At 47.4% G+C, this 15093-nt stretch overlaps 1 protein-coding gene across 2 annotated transcripts in view; it reads right to left on the reverse strand.

The window, feature by feature from the left end:
* Positions 1 to 15093, reverse strand: part of pstpip2 (proline-serine-threonine phosphatase interacting protein 2) — a 172533-nt gene that overhangs the window by 55537 nt on the left and 101903 nt on the right. For both annotated transcript variants that reach the window (XM_068029907.1, XM_068029917.1), the window contains exon 7: positions 9674 to 9772. In XM_068029907.1, coding sequence (XP_067886008.1) covers positions 9674 to 9772 — 99 coding nt within the window. The remainder of the gene's footprint in view (positions 1 to 9673; positions 9773 to 15093) is intronic.

A 15093-nucleotide genomic window follows, 5' to 3' on the forward strand; every position in this document is an offset into this window, starting at 1 on the left:
TTGGCAGAAGGATCCAGAACCACAGGACACTGATTTAAGGTGATTGGTGAAAGAAGCAACAGTGACAAGAAAAATGATTTTAAGCAGCAATTGATTAGGAACATAGGAAGATAGGAACAGGAGTAGGCCATTCAGCCCCTCGAGCCTGTCCCGCCATTCCATGAGATCATGGCTGATCTGCGGCCTAACTCCATATCACCAGCCTTTGGCCCATATCCCTTAATATCTTTGCTTAACAAAAATCTATCTATCTCAATCTAAAATTAACAACTGTTCTAGCTTCAACTGCTGTTTGTGGGAGAGAGTTCCAAATCTCTACCACCCTTTGCGTGAAGAAGTGTTTCCCAACATCTCTCCTGAACGGTCTGGTCCTCATGTTTAGACTATGCCCCCTAGTTTTAGAATCTCCAACCAGTGGAAATAGTTTATCTTTATTTAGCCTGTGTTTTCCTGTTAATATCTTGAAGACTTCGATCAGATCACCCCTTAACCTTCTAAATTTTGGCGAAAACAGGATTAGGATCTGTAATGCAGTGCCTGAGAGTGATGGAGGCAGTTTCAATCAAGGCCTTCAAAAGACAACTGGATAATTATCTGAAGCGAAAAAATTGGCAGGGCTATGGGGAGTGGGACGACGTGAGTTGCTCTTGCAGAGAGCAGGCATGGACACGTTGGGCCGGATGGCCTCTTCCTGTGCCATAACCATTCGATGATTCTATTCTATGAATGTGACTTCTCAGAAGCTGAGCTGTCAGACTGAATAATGGAGTTGGTGATTGTATCAACACCCACTGAAGCGTTCCAGAAAGACCTCTTAGGGAAAAAGAAAGGTCACAGCATCGATGCACTGCTGGAAGATGGCAGGAAATATGAAGTTATTGTAGCTGGACAACAGCACCTAGGTGCAGCCAAAAGTATCGGTGCCATAACCAGGTCAAAAAGAGCAAGAAAGCTGTGTGGTAAGTGTGGTTGGTCCCACTCACAATGAAATTGCCCTGCATTTCGTGATCTGTGCAAGTCATGTGGTGTAAAAGGACACTGGGCTCTCCTGTACAGGAATTCTGACTAGAAAGATGCCATGAGAAGCCATGGTAGGACACAAGGACAGGCACAGAAACACTGCAACAGCAGCAAGGATAGTGTCAGAGATCTGTATAAATGCAAGCCGATACATGAAGGTCCACAGCAAAACAGACCTGAGACAAGACCCAGAGAGAAGCAAGTCTCAGTCAGAAGACGAACAGGCATTCCACATTGTGAAACTGGCACATCATGTAGATGAAATCAAGCAAATGGAAGCTTTCACCACCATTAACATCACATAGAGTCATAGAGTCGTACAGCGTAGAAACAGGCCCTTCGGCCCACCGTGTCCTTGCCAACCATAATGCCTATCTATACTAATCCCACCTGCCTGCAATAATTCCATATCCCTCTATGCCTTGCTCATTCAAGTACCTGTCCAGATGCCTCATAAATGTTGCTACTGTTCCTGCCTCCACCACCTCCTCAGGCAGCTCATTCCAGATACCCACTATTCTTTGTGTGAAAAATTTACCCCTTTGATCCCTTTTAAACCTCCTCCCTCTCACCTTAAATCTATGCCCTACCATGGGAAACAGACTCTGGCTATTTACCCTATCTATGCCTCTCATAATTTTATATACCTCTATCATGTCCCCTCTCAGCCTCCTTCGCTCCAGGGAAAACAGACCCAGCCTATCCAATCTCTCTTGAAAACTCAAGCCCTCCAAACCAGGCAACATCCTTGTGAATCTTTTCTGCACCCTCTCTAGCTTAATCACATCTTTCCTGTAGTGCAGCGACCAGAACTGCACACAGTACTCCAAATGCGGCCTAACCAACGTTATGTACAACTGTAACATGACATCCCAACTCTTATACTCAATGCCCTGGCCAATGAAGGCAAGCATGCCATACGCCTTCTTTACCACCCTGTCTACCTGTGTTGCCACTTTCAGGGAACTATGTACTTGCACCCCAAGGTCTCTCTGCTCAACAACACTCCCCAGGGCCCTGCCATTCACTGTATATGTCCTGCCCTGGTTTAACTTCCCAAAATGCATCACTTCACACTTGTCTGCGTTAAATTCCATTTGCCACTCCCTTGCCCACTTTCCCAGTTGATCTATATCCTGTTGCAACTTTAGACAACCTTCTTCACTGTCCACTATACCAACAATTTTGGTGTCATCTGCAAACTTACTAATTATGCCCCTTACATTCACATCCAAGTCATTAATATATATGACAAACAACAGAGGGCCCAGCACCCATCCCTGCAGCGCACCACTGGTCACCGGCCTCCAATCTGAAAAACAACCCTCCACTACCACCCTCTGCCTCCTATCACCAAGCTAATTTTGTATCCAATTTGCTAGCTCACCCTGGATCCCATGTGTTCGAAACTTCTGGACCAGCCTACCATGCGGGACCTTGTCAAAGGCATACTAAAGTCCATGTAGACAACGTCCATCTCCCTGCCCTCGTCAATCCTCTTGGTCATCTCCTCGAAAAACTCAATAAATTCGTGAGACATGATTTCCCACGCACAAAGCCATGCTGACTATCCCTAATCAGACCATGCCTTTCCAGATGTATATAAATCCTGTCTCTCAGAATCTCTTCCAATAACTTTCCCACCACTGATGTAAGGCTCACCGGCCTGTAGTTCCCTGGCTTATCCCCGCTGTCCTTCTTAAATAAAGGCACAACATTAGCTATCCTCCAGTTTTCCGGTACCTGACCCGTGGCTAATGATGATACAAAAATCTCTGCCAGGGCCCCAGCAATTTCCTCCTCCTCTGTAATGTTGATATGCTCCAGGATATCAATGTTCCCTCCCTTGAACTCACTAGCTTCCACGACCTTCTCCACGGTAAATACGGACGAGAAATATTCATTTAAGACACCGCCCATTTCCCATGGCTCCACACATAGATTGCCACACTGATCCTTAAGGGGACCTACTCTCTCCCTAGCTACCCTTTTACTCTTAATATACTTATAGAAACCTTGAGGATTCTCCTTTATCTTATCTGCCAGGGAAATCTCATGGCCCCCTTTTGCCCTCCTAATTTCCTTCTTAAGTGTAGTCCTACATCCCCTATACTCCTCGAGGGCCACGCTTGATCCCAGCTGCCTATACATGCCCAAAGAAAGCTGGAAAACATACACTTAAGGTCAAGATTGACACTGGCTCTAGTACAAATATCCTCCCAGTCCAAAAACTCAAAGCTATGTACCGAAGTCGGTGGAAATCAATGATACAACTGACAAATGTAAAGCTACCTGCATACAACGGGTCACCCATCCCTTGCAGTGGCATATTAACAATGCAATGCAGATATGCCAAGTTGGCATTGAAACCACAAACGGTCTACCCGGTGGACACGAGCAAACCAGCAGTGGCAGGACTACCAGTGTGTAAGGACCTCAACATCATAACTATCTACAAGAGCATTGCTAAGCGGAAATCTCCAAGGACCGGAACCCACAAGCAGACTCTGACCAGCATCAAACGGTGCAGTCTGGAAACCCAGCAACAGCACAAATATGCCACACCTTCACTTCTGCTCTATAAAGAACCACCAGCACCACAAAGAGCCAGAATGGACAGGTATCTCCATGAGACCAAGTACTCCTCCCCCAACAAGTCCTTGATCTTGAGCCCCAAGCCTTCAGACACTGAGGATGAGGAGAGGTGAAGGACACACAATGTCCTGAAGAGGCAGAGGAGGAATGAGTTGAAGCATTGTCTATTGGCTCTTTGAGATAAGGTGCCGGAACTTTCCAAGAATGACAAGGCCTCAAAAGTTGTCATCATGAGAAAAGCAACAGAGTATGTTAGCAGGCTGAAGGCGGAGCAACAGAAACTGAATGCAGAGAGGGAGAAACTTCAGAATAAACAGCAACAGATGAGATGCAAAGTTCCCGAGCAAGAGTTGTCAAACCACCGAGACGCCATATGGACTTTTGAGCCTCTATTTCTGTAAAATTCATAATCTTTAGTCATGTGTAAATAATTTTGATGTTATCTAATTTCATGTGTTTTTACTTTTAGCATACAAGGCTTATCTTTGGACAGAAGGGGGATGTGTGTGATTTCTTTTAAGATCGTAGTATGCTAATGAGCTAAGTGCCAGGATGTAGTCATGTGACTACATGCCAGTCTCACTGTACAGTAACACCAAGAAGCAAGCTTCGGTAATAGTTAGCTCTGTACTGTATATAGTTGTTAGCTGTTTAATAAACATGTTGGAGAGCTTCAACAACCTGAACTCCACGCATCTCATTTATGTTGCAAGAGACAACATAAAAGAAGCATCTCACTGCACAGCCCAGTGTACTCCCTCGATAACCTACTCACTGCCCAGTGTACTCCCTCGATAACCCACTCACTGCCCAGTGTACTCCCTCGATAACCCACTCACTGCCCAGTGTACTCCCTCGATAACCCACTCACTGCCCAGTGTACTCCCTCGATAACCCACTCACTGCCCAGTGTACTCCCTCGATAACCCACTCACGGCCCAGTGTACTCCCTCGATAACCCACTCACTGCCTAGTGTACTCCCTCGATAACCCACTCACGGCCCAGTGTACTCCCTCGATAACCCACTCACTGCCCAGTGTACTCCCTCGATAACCCACTCACTGCCCAGTGTACTCCCTCGATAACCCACTCACAGCCCAGTGCACTCCCTCGATAACCCACTCACAGCCCAGTGCACTCCCTCGATAACCCACTCACTGCCCAGTGTACTCCCTCGATAACCCACTCACTGCCCAGTGTACTCCCTCGATAACCCACTCACTGCCCAGTGTACTCCCTCGATAACCCACTCACTGCCCAGTGTACTCCCTCGATAACCCACTCACTGCCCAGTGTACTCCCTCGATAACCCACTCACTGCCCAGTGTACTCCCTCGATAACCCACTCACGGCCCAGTGTATTCCCTCGATAACCCACTCACTGCCTAGTGTACTCCCTCGATAACCCACTCACGGCCCAGTGTACTCCCTCGATAACCCACTCACTGCCCAGTGTACTCCCTCGATAACCCACTCACTGCCCAGTGTACTCCCTCGATAACCCACTCACTGCCCAGTGTACTCCCTCGATAACCCACTCACTGCCCAGCGTACTCCCTCGATAACCCACTCACTGCCCAGCGTACTCCCTCGATGACCCACTCACGGCCCAGCGTACTCCCTCGATGACCCACTCACGGCCCAGCGTACTCCCTCGATGACCCACTCACGGCCCAGTGTACTCCCTCGATGACCCACTCACTGCCCAGTGTACTCCCTCGATAACCCACTCACTGCCCAGTGTACTCCCTCGATAACCCACTCACTGCCCAGTGTGCTCCCTCGATAACCCACTCACTGCCCAGCGTGCTCCCTCAATGACCCACTCACGGCCTAGCGTACTCCCTCGATAACCCACTCGGCCCAGTGTACTCCCTCGATAACCCACTCACGGCCCAGTGTACTCCCTCGATGACCCACTCACGGCCCAGTGTACTCCCTCGATGACCCACTCACGGCCCAGTGTACTCCCTCGATAACCCACTCATGGCCCAGTGTACTCCCTCGATAACCCACTCGGCCCAGTGTACTCCCTCGATAACCCACTCGGCCCAGTGTACTCCCTCGATGACCCACTCACGGCCCAGTGTACTCCCTCGATAACCCACTCACTGCCTAGTGTACTCCCTCGATGAGCCACTCACGGCCCAGTGTACTCCCTCGATAACCCACTCACTGCCCAGTGTGCTCCCTCGATAACCCACTCACTGCCCAGCGTGCTCCCTCGATAACCCACTCACTGCCTAGTGTACTCCCTCGATAACCCACTCACTGCCCAGTGTACTCCCTCGATAACCCACTCACTGCCCAGCGTGCTCCCTCGATGACCCACTCACGGCCTAGCGTACTCCCTCGATGACCCACTCACGGCCCAGTGTACTCCCTCGATAACCCACTCGGCCCAGTGTACTCCCTCGATAACCCACTCGGCCCAGTGTACTCCCTCGATAACCCACTCACAGCCCAGTGTACTCCCTCGATACAGCACTCATAGCCCAATGCATTCTCTCACATTACAAGCATTCTCTGCATCATTCCATTAATAGTAAGGTAAGTGCATGTGTGTTTGAGACTATGAGACTTTGCAACATTGATAGTGGTTGATTTTTTTAATACTTTCATGGGATGTTGGCAGCGCTGACAAGGCCAGCATTTGCTGCCCATTCCTAATTGCCCTTGAGAAGGTGGTGATGAGCTGCTTTCTTGAACCGTTGCAGTCCATGTGGTGTAGGTACACCCACAGTGCTGTTAGGAAGGGAGTTCCAGGATTTTGATTTAGCGACAGTGAAGGAACGATGATATAGTTCCAAGTCAGGATGGTGTGTGACTTGGAGGGGAACTTGCAGATGGTGGTGTTCCCATGCATTTGCTGCCCTTGTCCTTCTAGGTGATAGAGGTTGCGGATTTGGAAGGTGCTGTCAAAGGAGATGTGGTGAGTAGCTACAGTGCATCTTGTAGATGGTACACACTGCTGCCACTGTGCGTTGGTGGTGAAGAGAGTAACTGTTTAAGGTCATAGATGGGGTGCCAATCAAGCAGGCTGCTTTGTCCTGGATGCTGTCGAGCTTCCTGAGTGTTGTTGGAGCCGCACTCATCCCAACAAGTGGAGAGTATTCCATCACACTCCTGACTTGTGCCTTGTAGATGGTGGACAGGCATTGGGAAGTCAGGAGGTGAGTTACTCGCTGCAGAATTCCCAGCCTCTGACCTGTATTTATGTAGCTGGTCCAGTTCAGTTTCTGGTCAATGGTAACCCCTAGGATGTGGATTTATTTTTATTCATTTGTGAGATGTGGGCATCGCTGGTTAGGCCAGCATTTATTGATCATCTCTAACTGCCCTTGAACTGAATGGCTTGCTAGGCTATTTCAGAGGGCATTTAAGAGTTAATCACATTGCAGGAGTCACATGTAGGTCAGACCAGGTAAGGACAGCAGATTTCCTTCCCTAAAGATGTTTTATCAGTACATTAAGAGCAAGAGGATAACTAAAGAAAGGGTAGAGCCTATCAGGGATGTACAAGGGAACTTATGCGTGGATGTAGAAGATGTGGGCAGGGTTCTTAATGAGTTTTTTGTCTCTGTCTTCACAAAGGAGAGGGTTGATGTAGATATTGTACTTTAAAGAGTAAGAGTGTGAAATATTAGATATGATAAGCACAATGAGAGAGGAAGTACTTGAGGGGCTGACATCCTTGAAAGTGGATAAATCGCCAGGGCCGAATGGATTGCATCCCAGACAAAGGAAGCCAGGGAGGAAATAGCGGATGCTCTGAGGATCATCTTCAAATCCTCACTAGATACAGGAGAGGTACCAGACGATTGGAGGTCTGCTAATGTTGTACCATTGTTTAAAAAGGGTGAGAGGGATAGGCCAAATAATTATAGGCCGATCAATCTGACCTCGGTGGTGGGTAAATTGTTAGAATCTATTCTGAGGGACAGAATAAAGTGCCACTTAGAAAGGCACGGATTAATCAGGATGGTCAGCATGGATTTGTTAAGGGAAGGTCATGTCTTACTAATTTAATTGAGTTTTTTGAGGAAGTAACAAGAAGGATTGATGAGAGTAGTGCAGTGGGTGCGGTCTACATGGACTTTAGTAAGGCATTTGACAAGGTCCCACATGGCAGATTGGTCAGTAAAATGAAAGCCCTTGGGATACAGGGGAATGGGGCGGGTTGGATCCAGAATTGGCTCAGTGACAGGAAACAAAGGGTAGTAGTCGACAGATGTTTTTATGAATAGAAAGCTGTTTCCATTGGCATTCCACAGGGCTCAGTGTTGGGTCCTTTGCTGTTTGTAGTATATATTAATGATTTGGACTTAAATGTGGGAGACACGATTGAGAAATTTGCTGATGACACAAAAATTGGGCATGTAGTTGATAGTGAAGAGGATAGCCATAGACTCCAGAATGATATGAATGGTTTGCTTGAGTGGGCAGAAGAGTGGCAAATGGAATTCAATCCAGAAAAGTGTGAGGTAGTGCATTTGGGGAGGGCAAATAAAGCAAGGGAATACACAATAAACGGGAGTATATTGAGAGGGGTAGAAGAAGTGAGAGACCTTGGAGTGCATGTCCACAGGTCCCTGAAGGTGGCAGGACAGGTAGATAGAGTGGTGAAGAAGGCATATGGAATGCTTTCCTTTATTGGCCAAGGTATAGAATTCAAAAGCAGGGATGTAATGCTGGAATTGTATAAAATGCTGGTTAGGCCTCATTTGGAGTATTGCCTACAGTTCTGGTCACCACATTACAGAAAGCACATAATTGCTCTGGAGAGAGTAAAGAGGAGATCTACAAGAATGTTGACAGGGCTCGAAAGTTGCAGCTATGAGGAAAGATTGGATAGGCTAGGGTTGTTTTCCTTAAAACTGAGGAGGCTGAGGGGTGACATAATTGAGGTGTTCCAAATTATGAGGGGCCAAGATTGAGTAGATAAGAAGAACCTGTTTCCCCTCCTGGAGAGGTCAATTACCAGGGGGCACATATTTAAGATGATTGGTAGAAAGATTAGAGGGGACATGAGGAAACCCTTTTTCACCCAGAGAGTGGTGGGTGTCTGGAATTCACTGCCAGGAACAGTGGTGGAGGCAGAAACCCCAATTCTTTTAAAAGGTACCTGGACACGCACCTGAAGTGTAAGGCTATGAACCAGGTGCTGGAAGGTGGGATTAGATTGGCGGCTAGTTTCTATTTTTTCTTCTTCTCGGCTAGCATGGTCACGATGGGCTGAATAGCCTCTTTCTGTGCCATAATTTTTCTATGGTTCTAAAGGACATCAGTGAACCAGATGGGTTTTTACAACAATTGACAATGGTTTCATGGTCACCATTAGACTAGCTTTTAATTTCATATATTTTTCTTAATTGAATTCAAATTTCACCATCTGCCATGGTGAGATTCAAACCCATGTCCCCAGAACATTGGCCTGGGCTCTGTATTACTAGTCCAGTGACATTACCGCTACGTCACCACCTCCCCTCAATGTTGAGGGATTCAGCCATTGGAAGTCAAGGGGATATGGTCAGATTGTCTCTTGTTTGAGATGGTCATTGTCTGGCACTTGTGTGGCACAAATGTTTTTACCACTTATCAGCCCAAGATGGAATGTTGCTGCATATGGACATGGACTGCTTCAGTACCTGAAGTATTGCAAATGGTGCTGAAAATTGTGTAATTATCAGCGGACATCCCCACTTCTGTCCTTATGATGGAGGAAAGGTCATCGATGAAGCAGCTGAAGATGGTTGGGCCGAGGACTCTATCCTGAGGAACACCTGCAGTGATGGCCTGGTAAGAGTTTCATGCTAGGAGTTTCAGTGTTTCTTCATCACCAAAACTCATCTTCCTTTGGTTTTCTGACCTGCTCTTTAGCTGAACCCTACAGTGGCCAGACAGTGCCTTAGTGATGCTGGAATGTTCGAACTGTGTCTTAAGGAAAGTAAAATAATTTGTGACAAAAAGCAACAATTAAACCAGAATAACATCACAACTTTTAGTGGATAAACAATAGAGCAGTACATTTAAAGAGCTGTTGTGAGGGATTCTTACTTTCTCTTGCTGTTTGGAATTGCTGATCCCAGCACTTCGATTTAGCATCTGTTCAACCTCATCCTTTTCTTTACATTTTTGCTCATAAATCTTCTTGGACTAAAATAAATAAAAAATAATGAACAAGTAATTCACAAAACAGAGATTCAAAAGAACGGTCTGACCCCAATGCATTTATCTCATTATGTTTCAGTGAGCAACTGCTCTTTTCTCCTACCAATATGTTTTTTTCTTCATTTCACGGGATGCGGGCATTGCTGGCTAGGCCAGCATTTATTGCCCATCCCTAACTGCCCTTAAGGAGCTGCCTTCTTGAACCGCTGCAGTCCAAATGATGTAATGTCAGGCAGTAAAAGACAACCCCTTGTAAACAGGGTATAATGTCTTGAATGAGATGCAAATCCACTATAATGGAGTTTAATGCTGGGCAATGAGAAACAATAATGGAGGTTTCATTAAGTCAGTGAGAGAATTTCAACTACAATGGGTGTAATGTCAGTCACTAGGTGATTATCCCGATACAATGAGGTACAATGTCAGTCAGTGAGTGAGCAACAATCCCACTATGACGAGTGCAATGTCAGTCAGTTAGCAACAATGCTACTGCAATGGGACATTGAGCAAAATCTTTCCACGGGCATTGGGATTCTGATGTCGGGGCCATATGCAGGTTGGAAGCCCGTGCATGGCCTCAGCGGATCTGCCAGAGGACAGTGGGCAGACCAGTGAAGTGGGAGACGCAATAGGAGGGCCTGCAGCAATGTCTGGATAGCACACCCACTGGGAGACGTGAGAGCTGCTGGAAAAAAGGGAGACCTAGGGGATGCCTCAAAATGGAGGCACTTATGAAGGCCTCCCTCATCGGTGGTGAGAAGGATGACAAAGTACTGTGAGGAGTCTCAGAGTGGAGGGTTGACCCCTCTAGAGGAGGGTCTGTGAACACTGCACCCCCGCCTCCGATGCTGCCAATTAAATCAGCCACCCATGTCCTGCTGACCTCCCTGTAAGAGGCCGCCTCCACATCATTGCCGGGCTCCTGTCACAGTGGGGTGGGGTGGGGTGGGGGGGGCCTTTGTGATGCCAGGAAAGTTGCAGTCTTGGTGAAAATGGCCCTTAATTGGCTTCATTGCCTCCTGCCTCTGTGAATTCTCGTGGCAGCCTACCCCAGGAAGGTTGTCCGGAGGTGGGACTGTGTCGGTGAGCTGTCCCACTGCTTTCCTGGCCCTCTCCCCCACCTCCAAATCCGTCTCCAAGGACCCAGGAAATTCAGCCAATAATGCCAGTCAGTGAACAACAATGCCACTGTAATAGGACATAATGTCAGTCACTGGGTGATTAACCTAATGCAATGGAGGCACAATGTCCATTAGTCAGTGCTGCAAATTTTCACCACAAAGTTCACTTATTATACATGACTATTGGGAGAACCAGAGCAGCAGATACCAGACAAACATAGGAAAAAAAACTTAAAAAGTGACGTTACAGTCATCACAAAGTGTGCAGCTGGTAGGATAAGGTAAATATATGCATTTAGTTTATTAGCTACTGGGATTTTTGGGTGGAAAGAGTTTTAGACTGTGAAATTCATTTTCCCAGGGACAAGCAGTGCTGCATGGCATGGTATTCCTTATTAATATGGACGCATGCAGATCCATCACCTGCATGCACCTCAAGACATTGAGTTGACACAAACCTGACGTCACACAGACTAACCAGATTCCAAATTTGGAAAAAGCAGGTCCTGGCAACACCTGCATTGTCCACTCCAAACAAAAAGGAGTAGGATGGGCCCTGCAGTAGTGTTTTTAAAGAGCAGGCACCCTGACTGTTGCTAAGTAAAATGTATGGAACCTTTTCAATTAGAAAGTGTCTGAAATTACTCTGGAGTGTTGTTGGAAGTGTTTCGGTCTTTTTGCTAGAGAGTGTTGCCGCATCCTCACAGGGATGGCAGAATAGTAGGTGACCTGCCCACACCAAGGCTGCAACAGGGTAGTGGGGGCAGCCGTGGCAGTGCCTCTGGGTCTACAGCACGACAGGAAGATGGAGCAAATGTTGCAGAGAGAGAAAACTCCGCACAATGCCCTCTGTCAATTTGCAACCAGATTCTTCCATACTCCGAGAGTAACAGGAGGCTGTCTGGCAGGCCAGCTGATGAAGAATATCAGTGCGCATGCCCATTTAGTGCTCTCGTGTACGCTGCCCCATCTAGGTCCTCATTTGAGTCCTCTGCAGCCAAACTCATCTGCCACCTCACCCTTCAGTGAGCTGGCCAACAAATCATCCTTTACTCCTGGCATGCTTGCTACCCACTCGTGCCTCAGCATGTGCTGATCTGAACTCTATGTGAGCTTCCATGCTAAGTGCAGTGCCAGTGTTTGAGCTGGTGGCGGTGAGTGTCAGATCAAGTGAATGACCTTTTCATCAGTGCTGTGCTGCTGTGCTCTCCCTTCCTCTTTGGGCTAATGTAGCTCTGCCAGTCGCAGTCCATTGGGTACCTGAAAGCAGGAATTCAGAAAAGGCAGGTTCTTGAAGGGGTGTGTGGGGTGGGAAGCAAAAGGTCCATGGTCACATTATCAGCATCATTCCAAATAGCAGGATGAGGGTGAATTGGGAATTGAGAAGGGGCAAAAGGCAGCAACCTGCCATCATCCTCAATGTTCTCTGCAACACTGGATACTGCGTAGGACCGCTGTGCAGCTGGTTCCATAATGCAGAGAGCCATCTCCTCTGTAGGGCTCAGGAGACGCCGGAGTCCTTGTCCCCTTCTAACCCGGCTGTGCTCCTGTCTATTGTGGAGAGAGGGAGAGAGAGAGGGAGAGAGAGAGGGAGAGAGAGAGGGAGAGAGAGAGGGAGAGAGAGAGGGAGAGAGAGAGGGAGAGAGAGAGGGAGAGAGAGAGGGAGAGAGAGAGGGAGAGAGAGAGGGAGAGAGAGAGAGTGTCGTAGCACAGAGCAGGTCTAGAGGCAGTAATTAAAATTAATAGTTTAAACAAGGTATCAAATAGATTCTAAAAGAGGGAATACAGTTTCTTTTTAAGATCATGGATGGACAGCTGTGACCTGTTGCTTTCTGCGCTGCGTGGGAACTCCAGGGAACTTCACTGTCTTGGGTGGCTATGTGTGTAGGAAGTGTCTCCAGCTCAAGCTCAGGATTTCCGATCTTGACGGGCAGCTGGAGTCTCTGCGGAGCATCAGGGAGCAGGAGAGTTTCCTGGATCGCATGTTCCGGGAAGTGGTCACCCACAGATGGTAAGATTCAGAATACTAGGTGGGTGACCATCCAGAAAACTAAGAAGAGGTAAGACATGCAGAGGTCTTCGGGTGTGTGCCACTCTCAAATAGGTACTCAGCTTTGGAAACTGCTGGGAGTGATAATACCCTGAAGGAGTGCAGTCCAGACCATGGCACCAATAAGCAAGGGACTGTACAGGAGGGAGCAGCAAAGTGTACAAATGCAGTTTGTTAAAGGAGATTCCATAGTCAAAGGGACAGAAAAGCATTTCTGTAGCTGTCGTCGCGAGTCCCACATGGTGTGTTGCCTCCCTGTTGCCAGGGTAAAGGACATCATGGAGAAGGTGCAGGATATTCTGCAGAGGGAAGGGAGTGAGCCAGAAGTTGTCGTATACGTTGGTACCAACGACATAGCAAGGGCAGGTATTGAGGTTCGACGGTCAGATTTTTAGCAGCAAGGGAGGAACTTAAAGAGTAAGACTGCGAAGGTTGTAAACTCTGGATTACCCCCAGTGCCACGCACTAGCAAGAGTAGAAATAGGAAGATAGGGAGAATCAATGTGTGGTTTGAGGCATGATGCAGGAGGGATGCCTTCAGATTCTTGGGGCACTGGGTCAATTCTGAGAGAGAAGGCACCTATCCAAAAGGGACTGGTTGCACTTCAACAGGACCTGGACCAATGTCCTCGTGGGGAGATTCACTAGTGTGGTTGGAGAGGGTTTAAACTAAATTGGCAAGTGGATGGGCACACAGAAGTAGAAATGAGGAATAAGATACATAATGTGAGTGTGTTTGACAGTACTACAGAAGGAAGTAGTTCCATATTAGATAGGAGCAGACTGAGAAGGGCTATGAGGAATGCAAAAACAGGATTACATGTGTGCATGTAAATGCACAAAGTCTAGTGAAAAAGATTGGTGAACTACAAGCACAAACAGCAGTATGGGAATATGATGTATTGGCAATAAACAGAAACGGGACTTAAAAATAGTGAGGACTGGGTGATTAATATACAAGGATATAAAGTTTCAGAAAAGATTGGGAAGGAGAAAGGGAGATAGGGTGGCAGTACTGATTAGGGAAGACATTGCAAGTTGGAAAGGGAGGAGGTCCTTAAGGGGGCAAGGACAGAATCCATTTGGTTAGAGTTGAGCAGCAAAAGGGTATGATCACACTACTGAGGGTATTCTATAAGCCTCCAAATAGTGTGAGAGAGAAATAAGAGGAGCAAATCTGCAGGGAAATTACAGAGATGTGTAAGAACTATAGAGTGGTGATATTGGGGGCTTTAATTCTGAACTCAAGAGGTGAGGTGAGAGAGACTGCCCTTGATGTCAAGGCAGCATTTGACAAAGTATGGCATCAAGGAACCCTAGCAAAACTGGAGTCAATGGGAATCAGGGGGAAAACACTCCGCTGGCTGGAATCATATCTAGCGCAAAGGAAGATGGTTGTGGTTGTTGGAGGTCAATCATCTGAGCTCCAGGACATCACTGCAGGAGTTCCTCAGGGTAGTGTCCTAGGCCCAACCATCTTCAGCTGCTTCATCAATGACCTTCCTTCAATCATAAGGTCAGAAGTGGGGATGTTTGCTGATGATTGCACAATGTTCAGCACCATTCGTGACTCCTCAGATACTGAAGCAGTCCGTGTAGAAATGCAGCAAGACCTGAACAATATCCAGTGACAATTAACATTCGCGCCACACAAGTGCCAGGCAATGACCATCTCCAACAAGAGAGAATCTAACCATCTCCCCTTGACATTCAACAGCATTACCATCGCTGAATCTCCCACGATCAACATCCTAGGGGCTACCATTGATCAGAAACTGAACTGGAGTAGCCAGCTGCTCTGGTTCCCACCCCCCTGCCACACTAGTTTAAACCCTCCCGAGTGACGCTAGCAAACCTCGCAGCCAGGATATTTGTGCCCTTCCAGTTTAGATGCAACCAGTCCTTCTTGTACAGGTCCCATCTGTCCTTGAAGAGATCCGAATGGTCCAGATATCTGAAACCCTCCCTTCTACACCAGCTGTTCAGCCACGTGTTTAGCTGCACTATCTTCCTATTTCTAGCCTCACTGGCACTTGGCACAGGGAGTAATCCTGAGATTATAACCCTAGAGGTCCTGTCTTTTAACTTTCTACCTAACTCCCTAAACTCCCCCTGCAGGACCTCGTCACTCTTCC

This window comes from Heterodontus francisci, chromosome 1 (genome assembly GCF_036365525.1).
Source record: "Heterodontus francisci isolate sHetFra1 chromosome 1, sHetFra1.hap1, whole genome shotgun sequence".
Lineage (NCBI taxonomy): Eukaryota > Metazoa > Chordata > Chondrichthyes > Heterodontiformes > Heterodontidae > Heterodontus > Heterodontus francisci.